Genomic DNA, 14,340 nt, shown 5'->3' with positions numbered 1-14,340 from the left:
GCATGTGATTACGTAATCTTTCACAGAAGAATACCGCCACCACCAAACCAGAACATGGCTCCCACTCTGTCCCAAGATAGAGGAATACCAATAATCACTGAAAGCTACAGATTATCGGATTGTGCAACAGTCTACAGATCTCAAATGATAGCAATAAGACTGAGCCTAACGAGAGCGGAAGAAATGGGAATAGATGACCTGCATCTGTGTACTGATTTTGTCTTCGTTCTTAACGAAGACAGTTGGAGAGACCCGAAAGAGATGATCCAGATACCACAATTATCAAAGAAATATTAACGAAAATGATGGTCCATTTTCACTGGATCAAAGCTCACGCAGATAATACAAAAAATGACATGACTGACAAGCTCGCCAAAGACGGAACAAGTTATAATACAATGCAGGTAATAACCGGATATAGCAAAGCACAAATAAGAAAAATACTTGAAAAACGTTGTATCATGGAATGGCAAATTTCATGGAATAACAGCACAAAAGGACGACCAGTATTCGGTATATACATAAATGACATTAAAGATTATTATATACCCAAATGACATAAAGGGTGATTTTTACATAAACAAAATTATCACAGAACATGGGTCCCTTGAGTATTACCAGGAAAGGAGACACCTCAGAGATGATAAAGGAAGATAAAAGGCTACCTAAGAAAAATTTTGAGTACAGTATTAGAGAAATATTTAGAATATCCAATGTATAAAGTAAATCTAACAAAACTTAAATTTGTAATGGTTCAATGGTTTGAATATATAGCTACTAGTGTATATAAAATATAGTGCAAAAGTGTTTTGTGAAAGAATATTAATGGTATAATTCTTTAGCTAGTATTATTCATGTTTTGTTGGTGATTTGAAATACACAAACATATCTTGAGGATTGTGTGTAAACTAGAATTTTTTTAACTCGTAACTGCTTGATTTTTGCTTAGTGTTTCTCACAAACTCTATTTATTAACACGAATATTTCATGATGGGTGTATTGTTTATTTGATAAATTTGTACCAAAAATATAAAATACAAATACAACACGAAACAGGCAAATTGCCCAACGAGGTGGCTGACTTAAGAACATCATGGATCCCCGAGCCATTTTTTGGAGGCCCTACCTACTACTGCTGCACCACACATACACCCCCCCCCGGAACCCCCAACGAATCGGTACATGCGGGAATGTGCGTGTACGTGTAGTGAAACCTGACGTGAAGTGTTTTTTGTTTCTCTGTAATGCTTGTTATGTGTAGTGCTGCCATCTGCCACCAGTTTTTCTAACTATGAGTGAAGTGTTATGATTGAATTATTTATCGTTGTAGGACTGTTGCTCTCTGTGGCGAGATCGGCTCGCATTTGCGCCTTGAAGTTGGGAACCACAGAAAACCAACTTCAGCCGACCACCACTGTGGGGTTCGAACCCGGATACTCGCATCGCGAGTCCGTCACTATAACCACTCGACCACCACAGCGGCAGTCGTGTATAGTCAATAGTGATGCAATTGATCGAACTCTTATAATTGTATTGATGAGTATGTAACATCGAATCCATCAATAATGTATATTGTGTAAACCCGTATTGTGAAGCTGGTAACACTGTGTTGACAAAGTAACACTAACAATATGAGATATTTGTGATTTGTGTGAAAAAATCACAGAGTATTTAGAACATATGCAAAAGAATATTTTGATCTTTTTATTTTGCACACGCAAGATGACGTGTGTAACTGAATTTTCATGGACGCCGGAACATATATGCTATCATACCAATCACCATTTGAACATAGCTCAAATATTGCACTAAAAACGTTTTTTTTTAAATTAACATTTTTGAAGACATATCCTTGGGACCCTTTCCTTGTGAGGAGTTGCATAGCTGTAGCTCTTTTTGTTTGCAAGTCATTTCAGGTCCAAGGGACTTTCCCATACACCCTGAATATCCATTAAGCATGAGAATAAAATTAGCATCATAGAATTTGAATACCATAACGGTAGTCACTGCAATAGACTTGAGACAGTACGTTTCATCGCTGATTGACGGATCTCAACCCTTTGATTGCCATTGACAAGATATCTCGCCTTCTTATTTTAGCACTGGCAAGCCCAAATATTTTGTAAAGTTTTTCACTTTTTAGTGTGTTAAAAGTGTTTAAACACTTTTCCCTATGCAAACTTTTGTCAAGCACAGCTCTCCCTTTGCTAATTCATGATTCGTCAGCGGCTCTTTAGGTTAGATTAATAGCTATTTTCCCGTATAAAAGAACTTCTTCAAAGCATAAATAGGTGCACAAACAGGGGCAGCTAAAGCGAGGGTGCAAGGGATGCGGCGCACCCGGGCGGGAGGTTGTAAGGGGCGGCAGCGTTGACTTTACTTAAGACTCCAAAATTTTTAAAAGTTTCACACAGTGAAAGTTCACATATGACATCACACTTTTGGGTCATACCACGACAACGGAGATGTTGAGAAAACTTGAGGGAATAAATAGACAGGGCCTACGACCGTAATACCAGAAAAAAGAATGTAAGCTATCAGGGGAGGCTCGAGACAAAATCGCTATTTGGGATCTTGGATTTTTACACCTCCTGTCTATTCCCCTCATATCCCTTACATCCTGCGTCAGGGCTCCTAGGCTAGTATCTTTCGCTTGCCCCACGCCAGATTTTAAATAAAAGACCCATCTACAGTTAATTTATAGCATGAAAAAATAAATAAAAATGGTAAGGATGGAGTCCCTGGCTGGAGCCCTGTTAGCCCTATCCTTGAAATTCATGCCCCTCCCATAACTTATCCCAACAATATATATAATAATATATAATTTCCCAACATAAAACTTTTTTCCCCTATCATCTCTGATTCAGCGCCTCTCCAGAACGGACAAATCATTTTATTTGGCAATAAAACTTTTTTCACTAATTCACCATGAACTCAGCATGGCTCTTGAAGGGGCGACGCGTGTTGCGACAATGGGTTGCATCGCCCAAGAGTAGCCCTGTACTCTATGAAAAGGAGCAAGTATGCATTTTGGTTCCCTCACCCAGTATTTTTTCCAGAATGGTCCAGAAAAAAAGTAAAAATTCGGCGTCTCATTTGTCCGGTCCCTGGAGTACCAGAAACATTTTCGAAATAAATTTCTTAATAAAAAATAACCTCGTTATACATCATCTTTACAGGATAAGTGATGATGGCTATTCAAGTTAAGTGATGTTTTAAGGGTTGAATTACCTGTTGCGGCAATATTAAGAACGGTAAAATAATACTGAATCGAAAAATCGAAAAACAGAAAAATCTGATTCGAAAGCGGGACGCATGGTCATGTCCATTTTGTACGTTAAGCAATGGTGTGCGGCTTTCTTCTGAAAAAAAAAATCAGGTTCATCTAGAGCAAAGCCTGGTTAAAGAGTAAAACCTCTTTACTCTTTAACCAGCTTTGATCTAGAGGTCCTCTTGTTTGAAACCCTGCCAGCCTCTGACCAGGGTCACGTTTAGGGGCGGCATATGAGGCTTCGCGCCCGGGCGGCAGGTAACCTCTAGCCGCCCGTGTGCGCAAATAAATATCTCAAGCTCGCCGCGACACCCCACAGGTTGGCGATGCCCCTAGAAACAGTGACGCTCACTTTGAAAAAGCTGCTCTATGTGCCCATTACTTTATCCTCATTTACTGCTGAGAATCATAGGGAAGCTTATTGCTATTATGCCCATAGGCGTAAACTTGTATCTGGCCCACGGGTCTAAGCCCCTCCAATAATTTTGTAGGACCGGCCCAGGCCCCCCCCCCCAAAAAAAAAGAAATTCGCGTGGATAAATTTCCCATATTTGGCTCGGAAAAACAATTTTTATGATTAAAAAAATTGCCCCACAAAAGTTTAGTGTAAAAAATCTGCTCAAAATTTTATTTCAGTACTTTTTTTAAAATTGCAATTGACTTGTCCGTGGCTTTGTTTTTTTGTAATTATTTGTAGTATTCTTCTCACGGTCAACAACGACACTCAATCTCCAATTACCATTCTCCCTCGATACCAATCGTAGCTGCCCGAAAAACATTTATATTAACAGAAATTGGTAAATATAACATATAAAGAGTATTTTCTTTTGATATTTCAATTTTTTTCACCTAAATCTAGTGAAACTTTCATAGGCGGCCAACCCTATTCTCTGGCCAACTTACCTTTGCGGCAAGTTTTTCTCGGAACGGAAAATAGGCACCATAGACATAATACAAGAATAACCCCTATTTCGCGGCCACCTCTGTATGCGATCAGCGGCTAACTTGTCGTCTTAGAGGAGTTTCACTGTATAATTTCTTTTGCCTAATTTTTAATGGGCTTGTGGGGTCGGTGCACGGGTCTGCCTCCCTGCCCCTTTGCCCTAGCGCCCTCCGTTTCCCCAAAAATAAATCTATATTATCATAGGCGGAGAGTGGAGGAGGAAAATCCGTCCCCTCCCCCTCGTTCGAAGCGCCTGCATCGGTTATGAATGAAATACAGTGTGAATCCCCTCTCTTGCGGACACCCTGCGGAACAAAATAACTTGACCGTAAAGAAGTTTTTCGTTTGTGATTGAAAAATTACTCTGTGAAAAAAAATCATCATTTGAACATCGGTGACAAAGGGTCCAGAGGTGGATCCTTTGATCTCAGATTTATTTTTCTTGTAATCTTGCACATAGTAATGAGCAGAGATACGGAAGTTCCCGGGAGGGGGGGGTTCAACATAATTTTTAGGAATTTATTCAGCTTTATTAGCTTTGCGTTGAGATAAGTAGACTATTCTTCAAATACAAATAAATACCCCGTATTACCTGTACAAAATACATTCCTATTCATTTTACTAGCAAGTTTGAAAGAAACGTAACGTCAGTACAAGTGAAAAGAGATAAAGATTTTCCTTTCCCCTCTAAATCCCTTTTCTTGAAATTCTTTTTTTCCCCTCCTTTTATTGTTAGCTAAAATTGTTTCTTTCCTGATAAGAAACTCTCTCAAAAACGGTTATTCATTTGCCTATAATCAATTGACTGCTTCATCACCTTCATTTTCACTTGCGACAGTATTCAAACAATGTAAGAAAAAATGAGTGACAGAGAAGAGCTTTTATCTCAAGCTCAGAAAATGAATCATCTAAAATAATCCGTTTCCGAGTCGGAAGAGGAAGACATAAATGATGTAATATGGACTGGTGCAAACTTAATGCAAGAAATCCCCGAGAAATATGCGAGAATATTATTAATATTGCAAATGTGCCGCTAGTTCTCAATGCCTTGCAATGCGGAACATTTTACTGAATTTTTGTAGCTTACTCTGTATTTTTATGTGGGGACTTTTTCTCATTCTTTTATTTTTCTACTATCGGTTCAATTCACAAATTTAATAATTGCTACTTCAGGTGTCTTTCTTATATTCATTATAATTTTCAAGTACTTCGTTTACCCCACATCTGTATGTTAGAGAAAATGCTTCATTGAAAAGCTATCAGAACTCATTTTGTGAGAATGGTATGAACTCATGTGTGTATGTTGCAATAAATATGAAAAATCAGTGATTACCCATAATCGCCAGTTATTATGCGTAATCCCCAATCGCGTCGGTATAAAGTAAATTAATTTCCCTACATTTATCACTTTTATCAGTGATTACGTATAATTCCCGAATGTAGTTGATCAATAACATAAATATGGAACAAATCATGCAGAAATATCCCTGAATTCAACCACTTATCAGTTTTTCCCGTACGTGATGGGAGGAATTAAATTAAATGAAAATAATGTTATAATGATAAAAACATATAAATTATCAATCCTATAATTTTTGCTATCGTTAGAATGTTACCTTTAGAATGTTGGAATTACCTTTTGGGTGAAACAATATACTAGGGAAAACAACGTGAGCATACCAAAAATTAGAAGAAAACAACAGCTAGATGCGTTTCGGAACTGTATGAAGTTCCTTCTTCAGTAGCAGAGACAAATAGTGGAAAGACAAAATAATCTTTATAGCTGAAGTTACTCGCCGTTCAAGACAAAGAGTCGGACTTTTTGACTCTTTGTCTTGAACATCGGTATTTGTCTATTTATCACAAGTAGGTAATAGGTAAATGTGATAAATTCGGAAAATTTAACAAATTTGTCAAAATGGTCTGGAATTATGCATAATAACCGAATTTTTCACATTTACCATAAAATATATACGGGGGGCACAGGTAACGGTACGCACGGCATTTTACTGGCGAACGTTGTCACTAGAGGCACACTCCCAATTAGAAAAAGTATCCAAATAGCGAGCATTACTCAGATACGTCATTCATGTTTCAAAGGGTTGTTAGTTAATTAAATAAAACACATTAATTTTTATACGGACACCCTGTGCCCGAAAATCAAATTAAAAAGTTGTACCCTGTCTGTCTCTCTACTGCAGCCAACAAAAACAAATTCCACGTTTCCACGTGGTAAAACAGTTTACCCGTATTCCAATGTTATTTTTCCCCAACATTTCCCCCATTTTTCTAATTCGAATATCTTAGTGAATATTCCATTTAAAAACGTGGAATTTTTTGACATCATAAGGAGAGTCAGGGCAACGACTTTCTAGTTGGATTTTTGGGCATAGTATGTCCGTATAGAAAGTTAAATTTTATATTTTAATAACTATAGTACCCCTTGCAATATGAATGCGTGTCTGTGCATAAACGACTTCAGTAAATTTACAAATTTAAATAAAGCCTCGTTGAAAAAAACGGAACAAATTGTATAAAAAAAATAATCGGAACAAAAATTACAGGAATGTCCCGTAATAGGGGACACATGTGGTCCGAAAAATTGTATGAGACATTTCAGTGGTCCTTGGGTTCATAAAGGTTGAGTTTTAACACAAATCGCGAAGTGCGGCTTATACGGCGAAATTAAAATTTGAAAATTTATTTGATCGCAATTTATCATTCTTATCGGCGCCCCAACGCCCCGCGCCTTGAGAAATGCAGATAGAAACAGAAATCGCGAAGTGCGGCTTATACGGAGAAATTAAATTTTTCAATTTGACCGTGTCGGGATTTTGACCTGTCGGGATTGTGAACGAAACCGGGCAGCTTCGTGGTTACCCCAACCATTCAAAAAAAATGTTGATTTTCTCGGTTGCAAAAATCACCGCTAGCGGTTGCGATTGTATCTGTGCGCTGAAGAATGAAAGTATAGATGGTGCCTTCCCCCCAACCTCAACCGCCTGCAACCGAGCCGCAGCAAGTTCTCATCCTAACTTCGGAAAGGTGTATCCAACTATAAATAACACAGCAATATAGACATTTTTGCCCGGGACACCAGTGAGGCTTTCCGGTGTTGACACAGCGTTCCTACACGGTGCGGCCGGTAATTGTGCGTATGTGTTGGCGCTGCTTTTATTGTACATATGCCAACAGCACCTCCACACATATATATGAATGGACATCATCATCATGTCCCCCATTTTTTATTATCCTGCGGCCTCCCCCCCAGCATTTCATGTCTATCTCTAACTATGAGCCAGAATTACAAAATCGGGCCAAATGCAAATAATACAGCATTCCAAAGAGAATGACACCGTACATGCCGGGCCAGAATTCAAAACCAACGTGCACCTGGAGTCCCTTAGCGCAAATTACTGGCTAACCGTTGTTCCTAGAGGCATACTTCCAATTAAGAAAAAGTATCCAAATAGCGTGCAGATGCTGAAAGTATCCAAATAGCGTGCAGATGCTGAAAGTATCCAGATAAATGCATACGTCATTCATATTACAAGGGGGTTGCATATTTAAAAAAAAATTTATGCGGACCCCTTTTTGTTCTATAAAACTAAATTAGAATTTTTTTTTCCTCTGTGATGTAAGTGCCAACCCGCTATTTACAAATAATTTAAATAAATAAATAAAATTGTTGCGTTGTCTCTGCTGAGGCAAAACAAAATTATTAAAAAAATCCATGTTTCTCAGTGCAATATCCGCTTGAATTCCAAATACGCTGAAAATGAGGGAAAGAACCACATATAATAACGGACAAGCTCATTATACTGACCTTTACCTTCTTTCCCCAGAGATCTTTGAATTCAAATATCTCAGCGAATGTTGCACCTAAAAACATGACGTTTTTGTTAATTTTACGAGAGGTACAGAGCGCTTAACTTACTCTATTTTGTTTTTTTTGTGCAGGAAAATAAATTTATTTATTTTTTTAATTTTAATAATCATATAACCTCGTGCAATATGAAGAACGTATCTGAAATTTTCGCGTTTTATTTGGATACGTTTTGTAATATTTCGCCAGTAAATTGCGGCCAAGGGACTTAAAGAATCACACCAAGAGGCAACGTAAGCGAGCTCTGACAACTCAGTTCAGGCGGCATCTAACGAGCATTTGTCAAGCCTTTCATGGGCATCCTTTCTCAGCCACTCCATTGGGCATTTTGTCTGTTGTGGCCATTGTAGTTGTATAAATATGGATAAGGATTACAAATTTTTACATTGCTGTCGTATCTAAACATAAGCTAGGATCCCCATCACAGCACTTTGTAGTACGAAAAATTTATAATTTAATTTCAATAGACTATACATGATAGAGGTTTTCACGAAAATTACTGCGTCCGACATTGCTCAATTTTTTCCCCTTCAAATAAGGGTTCAACTTTCAAAAAGAATGCTTACCTAAGATTGTACAGAGCATTCGTTTCATGAATGAAGTTGGCATTTTGTGGAAGATCTTGTAGGGTAGCAAGTTCAAATTCAGGTGGATGTTGATTGTGGTTGACAATACCATGTATTTTCTTTTCTTTATTTTCCTTGCGTTTATAAACTGAAAACAAAGTAATATAATCATGCAATTTAAGATATTCTTTTATTAGTCAAGTATTGATTAAAAAATGATACAAATAGTTTTTAAAATATCCATATTGAAATTCATATTTCAGATTTAAAAAAAGAAACAATTGAAAAGAAGCAAGTCCGGCAAGTTTTTAATGTCGAGAATATGTCGAGTTGATGGAAAACAGTGCAAGGAGTAATAGATAGCACAGAAAAAGTGCGTTATAACGATAATTCACAACGACAGGAAATCATCTAATTGATTGTTTTTATAACAGATTTGTGAATTTCAATTTTCAACTCTGTCAGAATTTTTCCCATACGTTCAGATTATTTTGTTCTGATATTTTTTTTTGAAACCGAGCACAACCATTACCTCCTAGATACAAAGCCAGAGGACGGTTGCCTTACACAGCTGTGACGTAGTGTAGGTAGACGCAAGCCTAACTAGGTTCATGGTTTCCACAAATAACAAAAAATACTTCCCGAGATTGGCTCGTACTTGGTGATTAACAAGCTGTTGCTTGCTGCTCTTTGCTGTTGCTATTTGTTGATTTGGCATGATAGATAAGGTTTTGGCGACAAAAGGATGTGATCTTCGCTGCACGTGCATTAATCACTGGGATTCTCGTTAAAAACGTTGTGAAAAAATAATGATAATAATCGTTTTTCTGTTTTAAATAAGCAATTGAACGAAAGTCTTTTTTCACGCTCTTTCACGACTGCATATGAATATTCAATTATGAAGTCAACTGTTTTTAGTTTTGCACGCAGAAGATAACGTGACTATGTAATGAATGCTAATATCCAAAGACGAATGCTGGACAAAAGTACTGGTAAGTAATTACACTCACTTTTTAAATCCACGCATATTATTATTATTAATGTAATCAGTGTTTCTTAGCTTTTTTTTCTCATAGTTTTTTAATGCTTATGGATAGCATGTTACCATTATTTCTGCACCCTGGGAACGTCTGAAACCCATAATTTACAAAAGAGCAGAAAAACTTAGCATTGCAGTTGAAGGGAGCTACAATTTTTTTTTATAGTTTAATCCTTTCAGTGGCACGATATATCGGTATTTTTTCGCTCAGTGCCACACAATAACTAATAAATAAAAAGTAAAATCAATCGGGAAGCTATTCATACTTAAAGACAATCTTTTTATGTACAGTGTGTTATGTATTATTAAATATTTTCAAGATATTATTGTAGGTTTTTCCTCACAACATTTTTCAATTTACTTTTCAGTATTTGTGAAAATCAACCATGGTCTATCGATATATTGTTCAAAATTAATGCCAATTAAATCCAAATAAGAATGGTCCCAAAGTTTACACATTTGGCTTTCCAAAAAACAAGAATTTTTATAAAAAATTGATTTCAGAGATTGATTGATCACGAGACGTCAAAGTTGCAAAACGTTCAAGAGTAAGTTTCCATTTTTTTTTTGTCCCATTCTAATAATTTTCATGTACCGTAATAAACAATGGAATGCAATGATGAAAAATGATAGAAGTGATGTAAATAAAATTTTCAGAAACCCAACAGTGATATTTTTTATTGATATGTTTTTTCATACAGTTAGGTTTGTGAGCTGCATTTTCCTGAAAGCGACATAAAGCGATCTGCGGAGTTGGCCCCAAGGCTGGGATCTTTCGCAGGCCTCCTCCCAGTCAGATTTCTCACGGCCTTTTCTATAGTTAATTTATAGCCTGAAAAAGCCAAAAAATTATGAGAATTATCCCGGGCTCTTGTGGGGGCCATGGGTGAGGGAACCAAAATGCACACATGGCCCTTGTAATAGAGTACAGGGGTGGCGCTTGGCCACGCGATCCATTGCTGCCACACGCGGCACCGCTTGCTAAATCCGGGGTGAATGGGTAAAAAAAAATTCAATTTGCCAAAAAAAATCAAATTGTCCTCTCTGGAGGAGCGCAAAATCGGAAATGAAGGGCCGAAAAAATGTTTTGTTAGGAATTGTTTGGATAAATTGTGAGGGAGGGGCAGGACATCTTCTAAGGGTAGGGCTGACAGGGCTACAGCTTGAGGCCCGGGACTAAATCCTTATAACTTTTCTTTTTCCACTCTATACATTAACTGTAGAAGGGACCCCCGTGGAAAATCGGGCATGGGCACTACGAAAGATTCCCTGACGCAGGAGGTAGGGGCTATGGAGGGTAGAGGGTGCAAAAAATAAGTCCCACACGGGTACAGATTTTGTCTCGAGTCGCCCAGATAGCTTCCATTCTTGTTTCTGGTATTACGATCAGAGGCCTTGTCTATTTTCTCAACGTTTCCGTTGTCGAGGTATAGTAGGACTCAAAAGCGTGATGTCGTGAATTTTTACTGTGTTAAATTTTGTTGTCTTAAGTAGTGTCTACGCTGCCGCCCGGGTGCGCCGCACCCCTTGCACCCTCGCTTAAGCCGCCCCTGTCCCAATATATTATCACAGCAATGTAGTTTTAAAAAATTTTAAATTTCGCGGGTATTTTCCCCATGTATGATTTGATCTCTTGGAGTTCGTTATAACTGAATTCGACTTTATTTCTTTTCATCAGAGCAATGGATTGGCACCCTCTTTCAAAATTCATAAAAAAATACCCCAGAGCAATCATTCTCTATTCGATTTTTATAAATATATTCCCCATCAGACCACTCAGTGCTGGCTGAAGATAGCTTTATGCTAAACTAAATGGCTATCCGCCTGTAATTGCATGAAAACGATGGGTTTTTTGCAAGCTTTCATTTTTCACCCATCTACTTCTTGGATTACATTTACTACCAGCACTCTCAAAAGAATATCAATGAATGGTCAACAAATCTTTGTTTTCTTTATGGCAGCCCTCTTTGAATGAAAAGTCTTTGAACACACAATTTTCTGTCTTTACAGTTATTCCATTTTGCTTAAATCTCTTCTATAGTTTGTATCAGGGCCTACTATCACCCCCAAGTCGTAAAACCACCGAGATTACATGAACCACTTTTCTTTATTTTCTTCTTCCTCATGTTAATGTTACTTGAATGGGGAAAAATTACGAAAAAGATATTCTATGCATTTTGTTTGAAATTAAACTTTTTTAGTCAGAGTGACTGAAAAAAATTTAATGTCACGAATTTCTTCATGGCCCCCGTATCAGTAGCCGTGGCTCCCCTTTTGCAAGATTTTCATCCGTGGCCCCCCTGGAATATCCTAGGGCCCCCGGTTGAGAACCACTGTTGTTGTGCACCGAGTGCTGTATTGTTTATTGCAATGCAGTGCTTATGGCTTATTATGGCTCATTGCGTATTATGGTGCTTTGTTTAGTACGATGCATCGTGCTGCATTGCGGTGCATGAGGTATTGTGCTGCATTGCTTATTGTGGTGCACTGTAAATATTGGTCAATTGCACATTGCTATGCATTACGTATTTTAGTGAATCACGTGTCATATTGCTTATTCTAATGCAGTCCTTATGGTGTATTGTGGTTCATAGCGTATTGTGGTGCACTGCATATTGTGGTGCATTGCGTATTGTGCTGTAATTCCTACGGTGGCAATGTATTTGTTATTGTGCTGCATTGCCGAAGGGGGTTAATTACGCATTGTGTTTTTTAGCTTATTGTGGTTATTGCGTATTGTGCTTAATGTGATGCACTCACTGAATATAGTGGTGCATTGCTTATTGCGGTGTTTAAATATTATGGTGCACTAATTATTATGCTGCATTGCCTATGGTGGAGCATTGCTTGTGCTGTATTGCCGATGATGGTGCAATAAGCACTGTGCTGTATTGCTTAATGCTGTGCATTGAATATAGTGGTGCATTGTTTTTTGTGGTGCCCTTAATATAAGGCTGCACTACTTATTGTATTGAATCGCCGATGGTGTGGCATTGCGTATTATGCTGTATTGCTTATTGTGGTGCATTGCACATTGAAGCGCATCCGCGTGATATATTGCTTATTGTGGTGCATTGCACATTGAAGCGCATCCGCGTGATATATTGCTTACCGTAACACAGCACTTTTTGAATATATTATGTTGCTTCGCTTATTGCGTATTGTGGTGCATTACGTTTTATGCTGTATTGCGGGGCACTGTAAATAGTTGTACATTGGTATTTTTGGTGCATTACGTATTGTAATGCATCGCGTGCTGTATTGCTTATTCTAATTTATTGCTTATGTGATGCATCGCGTATTGTACTGTATTGCATATAGTTATGTATTGTGGTGCAATCGCGTGCACCACAATGGGGTTTGGGGTTCTAACCCCCCCCCCCCCTTCAGCCAGGATTATAGTGTTATTTTGCAGGAAAAAAACGTAAATCCCCCGAAGGAAAAAAAATCTGAACCCCCGAGAAAATTCAGTGTACTACTATGCTGGCAGATATGGGATAATTTGCTTACAAGTCTTAACGGTACATGATTTAATTAATACCCCATGTGACGGTACATAATTGTGCGTACATTTATTTCCTTAGACCAGCGGTGCTCAATCGGTGCTCCGCGGAGTCCTTGGGGCTCCATGTGCACTTCGGGAAGGGGCCCCGCAGTCACTCGAAAAAAATAAAATAAATCAGTGATTCTCTTATCATTTTTTGTTTTGCACATTGCAAATTAAGTATAGAAGGGCATATGAAAAGTTTAGTCTGAGGCTCTGCTGCAGGAGCCATAAAGAGGAAGATACAGGGAATATCTTCCGAAAAATCTTGTGGTATTAACCTTAAAAATTAGCATTTTAAGATGAAAGAATTTAATTAAAATATCATATATGGGTATTTTCTCTATATACCAATATGATACTAATATATACCAATATGTATGTCAGTCGCATGATTATTTGCTCTGTGTATTTACGGTGTTATTCAGCTACTAGCGACATATTTCTGTGAAATGAAGATTTTTATGGATATAAGAAGATAAGTACTTTTTTCTGTGTTAAAATCTTAAGTTTTAGTACCGCGAAAAATTAATTATCGCAATTTAGAAAAGGGACTATTTTTATTGAAAAAAACACGTGCTGTTTGCGCGGAAGAAAGTTCGGTTGTGACAGGGATGCGTTGCAACGGACTACGCGTGCGAGCTAGTGAGCCGTTCAACTGTCAAAAAATTTCGTTCAAAAGACGACAGGATCAAAAAACACCAGACCATATTGTGAAAATATAGGACATTAAGAACTTTTAAGATCTTGTCCGATAAATGTGAGACCATTTCAAGAAAAAAATTTGCGTGACGCAAAAAAAAGGGACATAACAATATATTTTGAAATCGAATGAATCTGCGGATTCATGATACGACAGAGTAGCCCAATGTCACGGGAAGAGTTGGAAGTAGAGTCACTTGATATAACAAGATTAGACATAGAAAATTCTTATATAGAAATCAAATGTTTGGTCGATGAGCTAAAGAAGGTAATAGATAAGAGTAAAATAGGAAAAGGGGAAATTTACCGAAAATTAGAAGCTATTAGAGGCAGCCAGAAGACAACAGATAGATGCTTGCCAACTTTTGGCGGAGAATAACGCATATAAG

At 37.8% G+C, this 14,340-nt stretch overlaps 1 protein-coding gene across 5 annotated transcripts in view; it reads right to left on the bottom strand.

The window, feature by feature from the left end:
• The window catches only part of sev (receptor protein-tyrosine kinase sevenless), a 1,896,734-nt gene that overhangs the window by 278,633 nt on the left and 1,603,761 nt on the right, over positions 1–14,340 (bottom strand). For all 5 annotated transcript variants that reach the window (XM_089239534.1, XM_089239532.1, XM_089239533.1 and 2 more), the window contains one exon: positions 8,667–8,814. In XM_089239534.1, coding sequence (XP_089095660.1) covers positions 8,667–8,814 — 148 coding nt within the window. The remainder of the gene's footprint in view (positions 1–8,666; positions 8,815–14,340) is intronic.

Source organism: Pholcus phalangioides, unplaced genomic scaffold (genome assembly GCF_987345545.1).
Source record: "Pholcus phalangioides strain wild (caught in Gottingen) unplaced genomic scaffold, Ppha-v1.0 ptg000011l_1, whole genome shotgun sequence".
Lineage (NCBI taxonomy): Eukaryota > Metazoa > Arthropoda > Arachnida > Araneae > Pholcidae > Pholcus > Pholcus phalangioides.
This window is presented reverse-complemented; position numbering and strand designations above follow the sequence as displayed.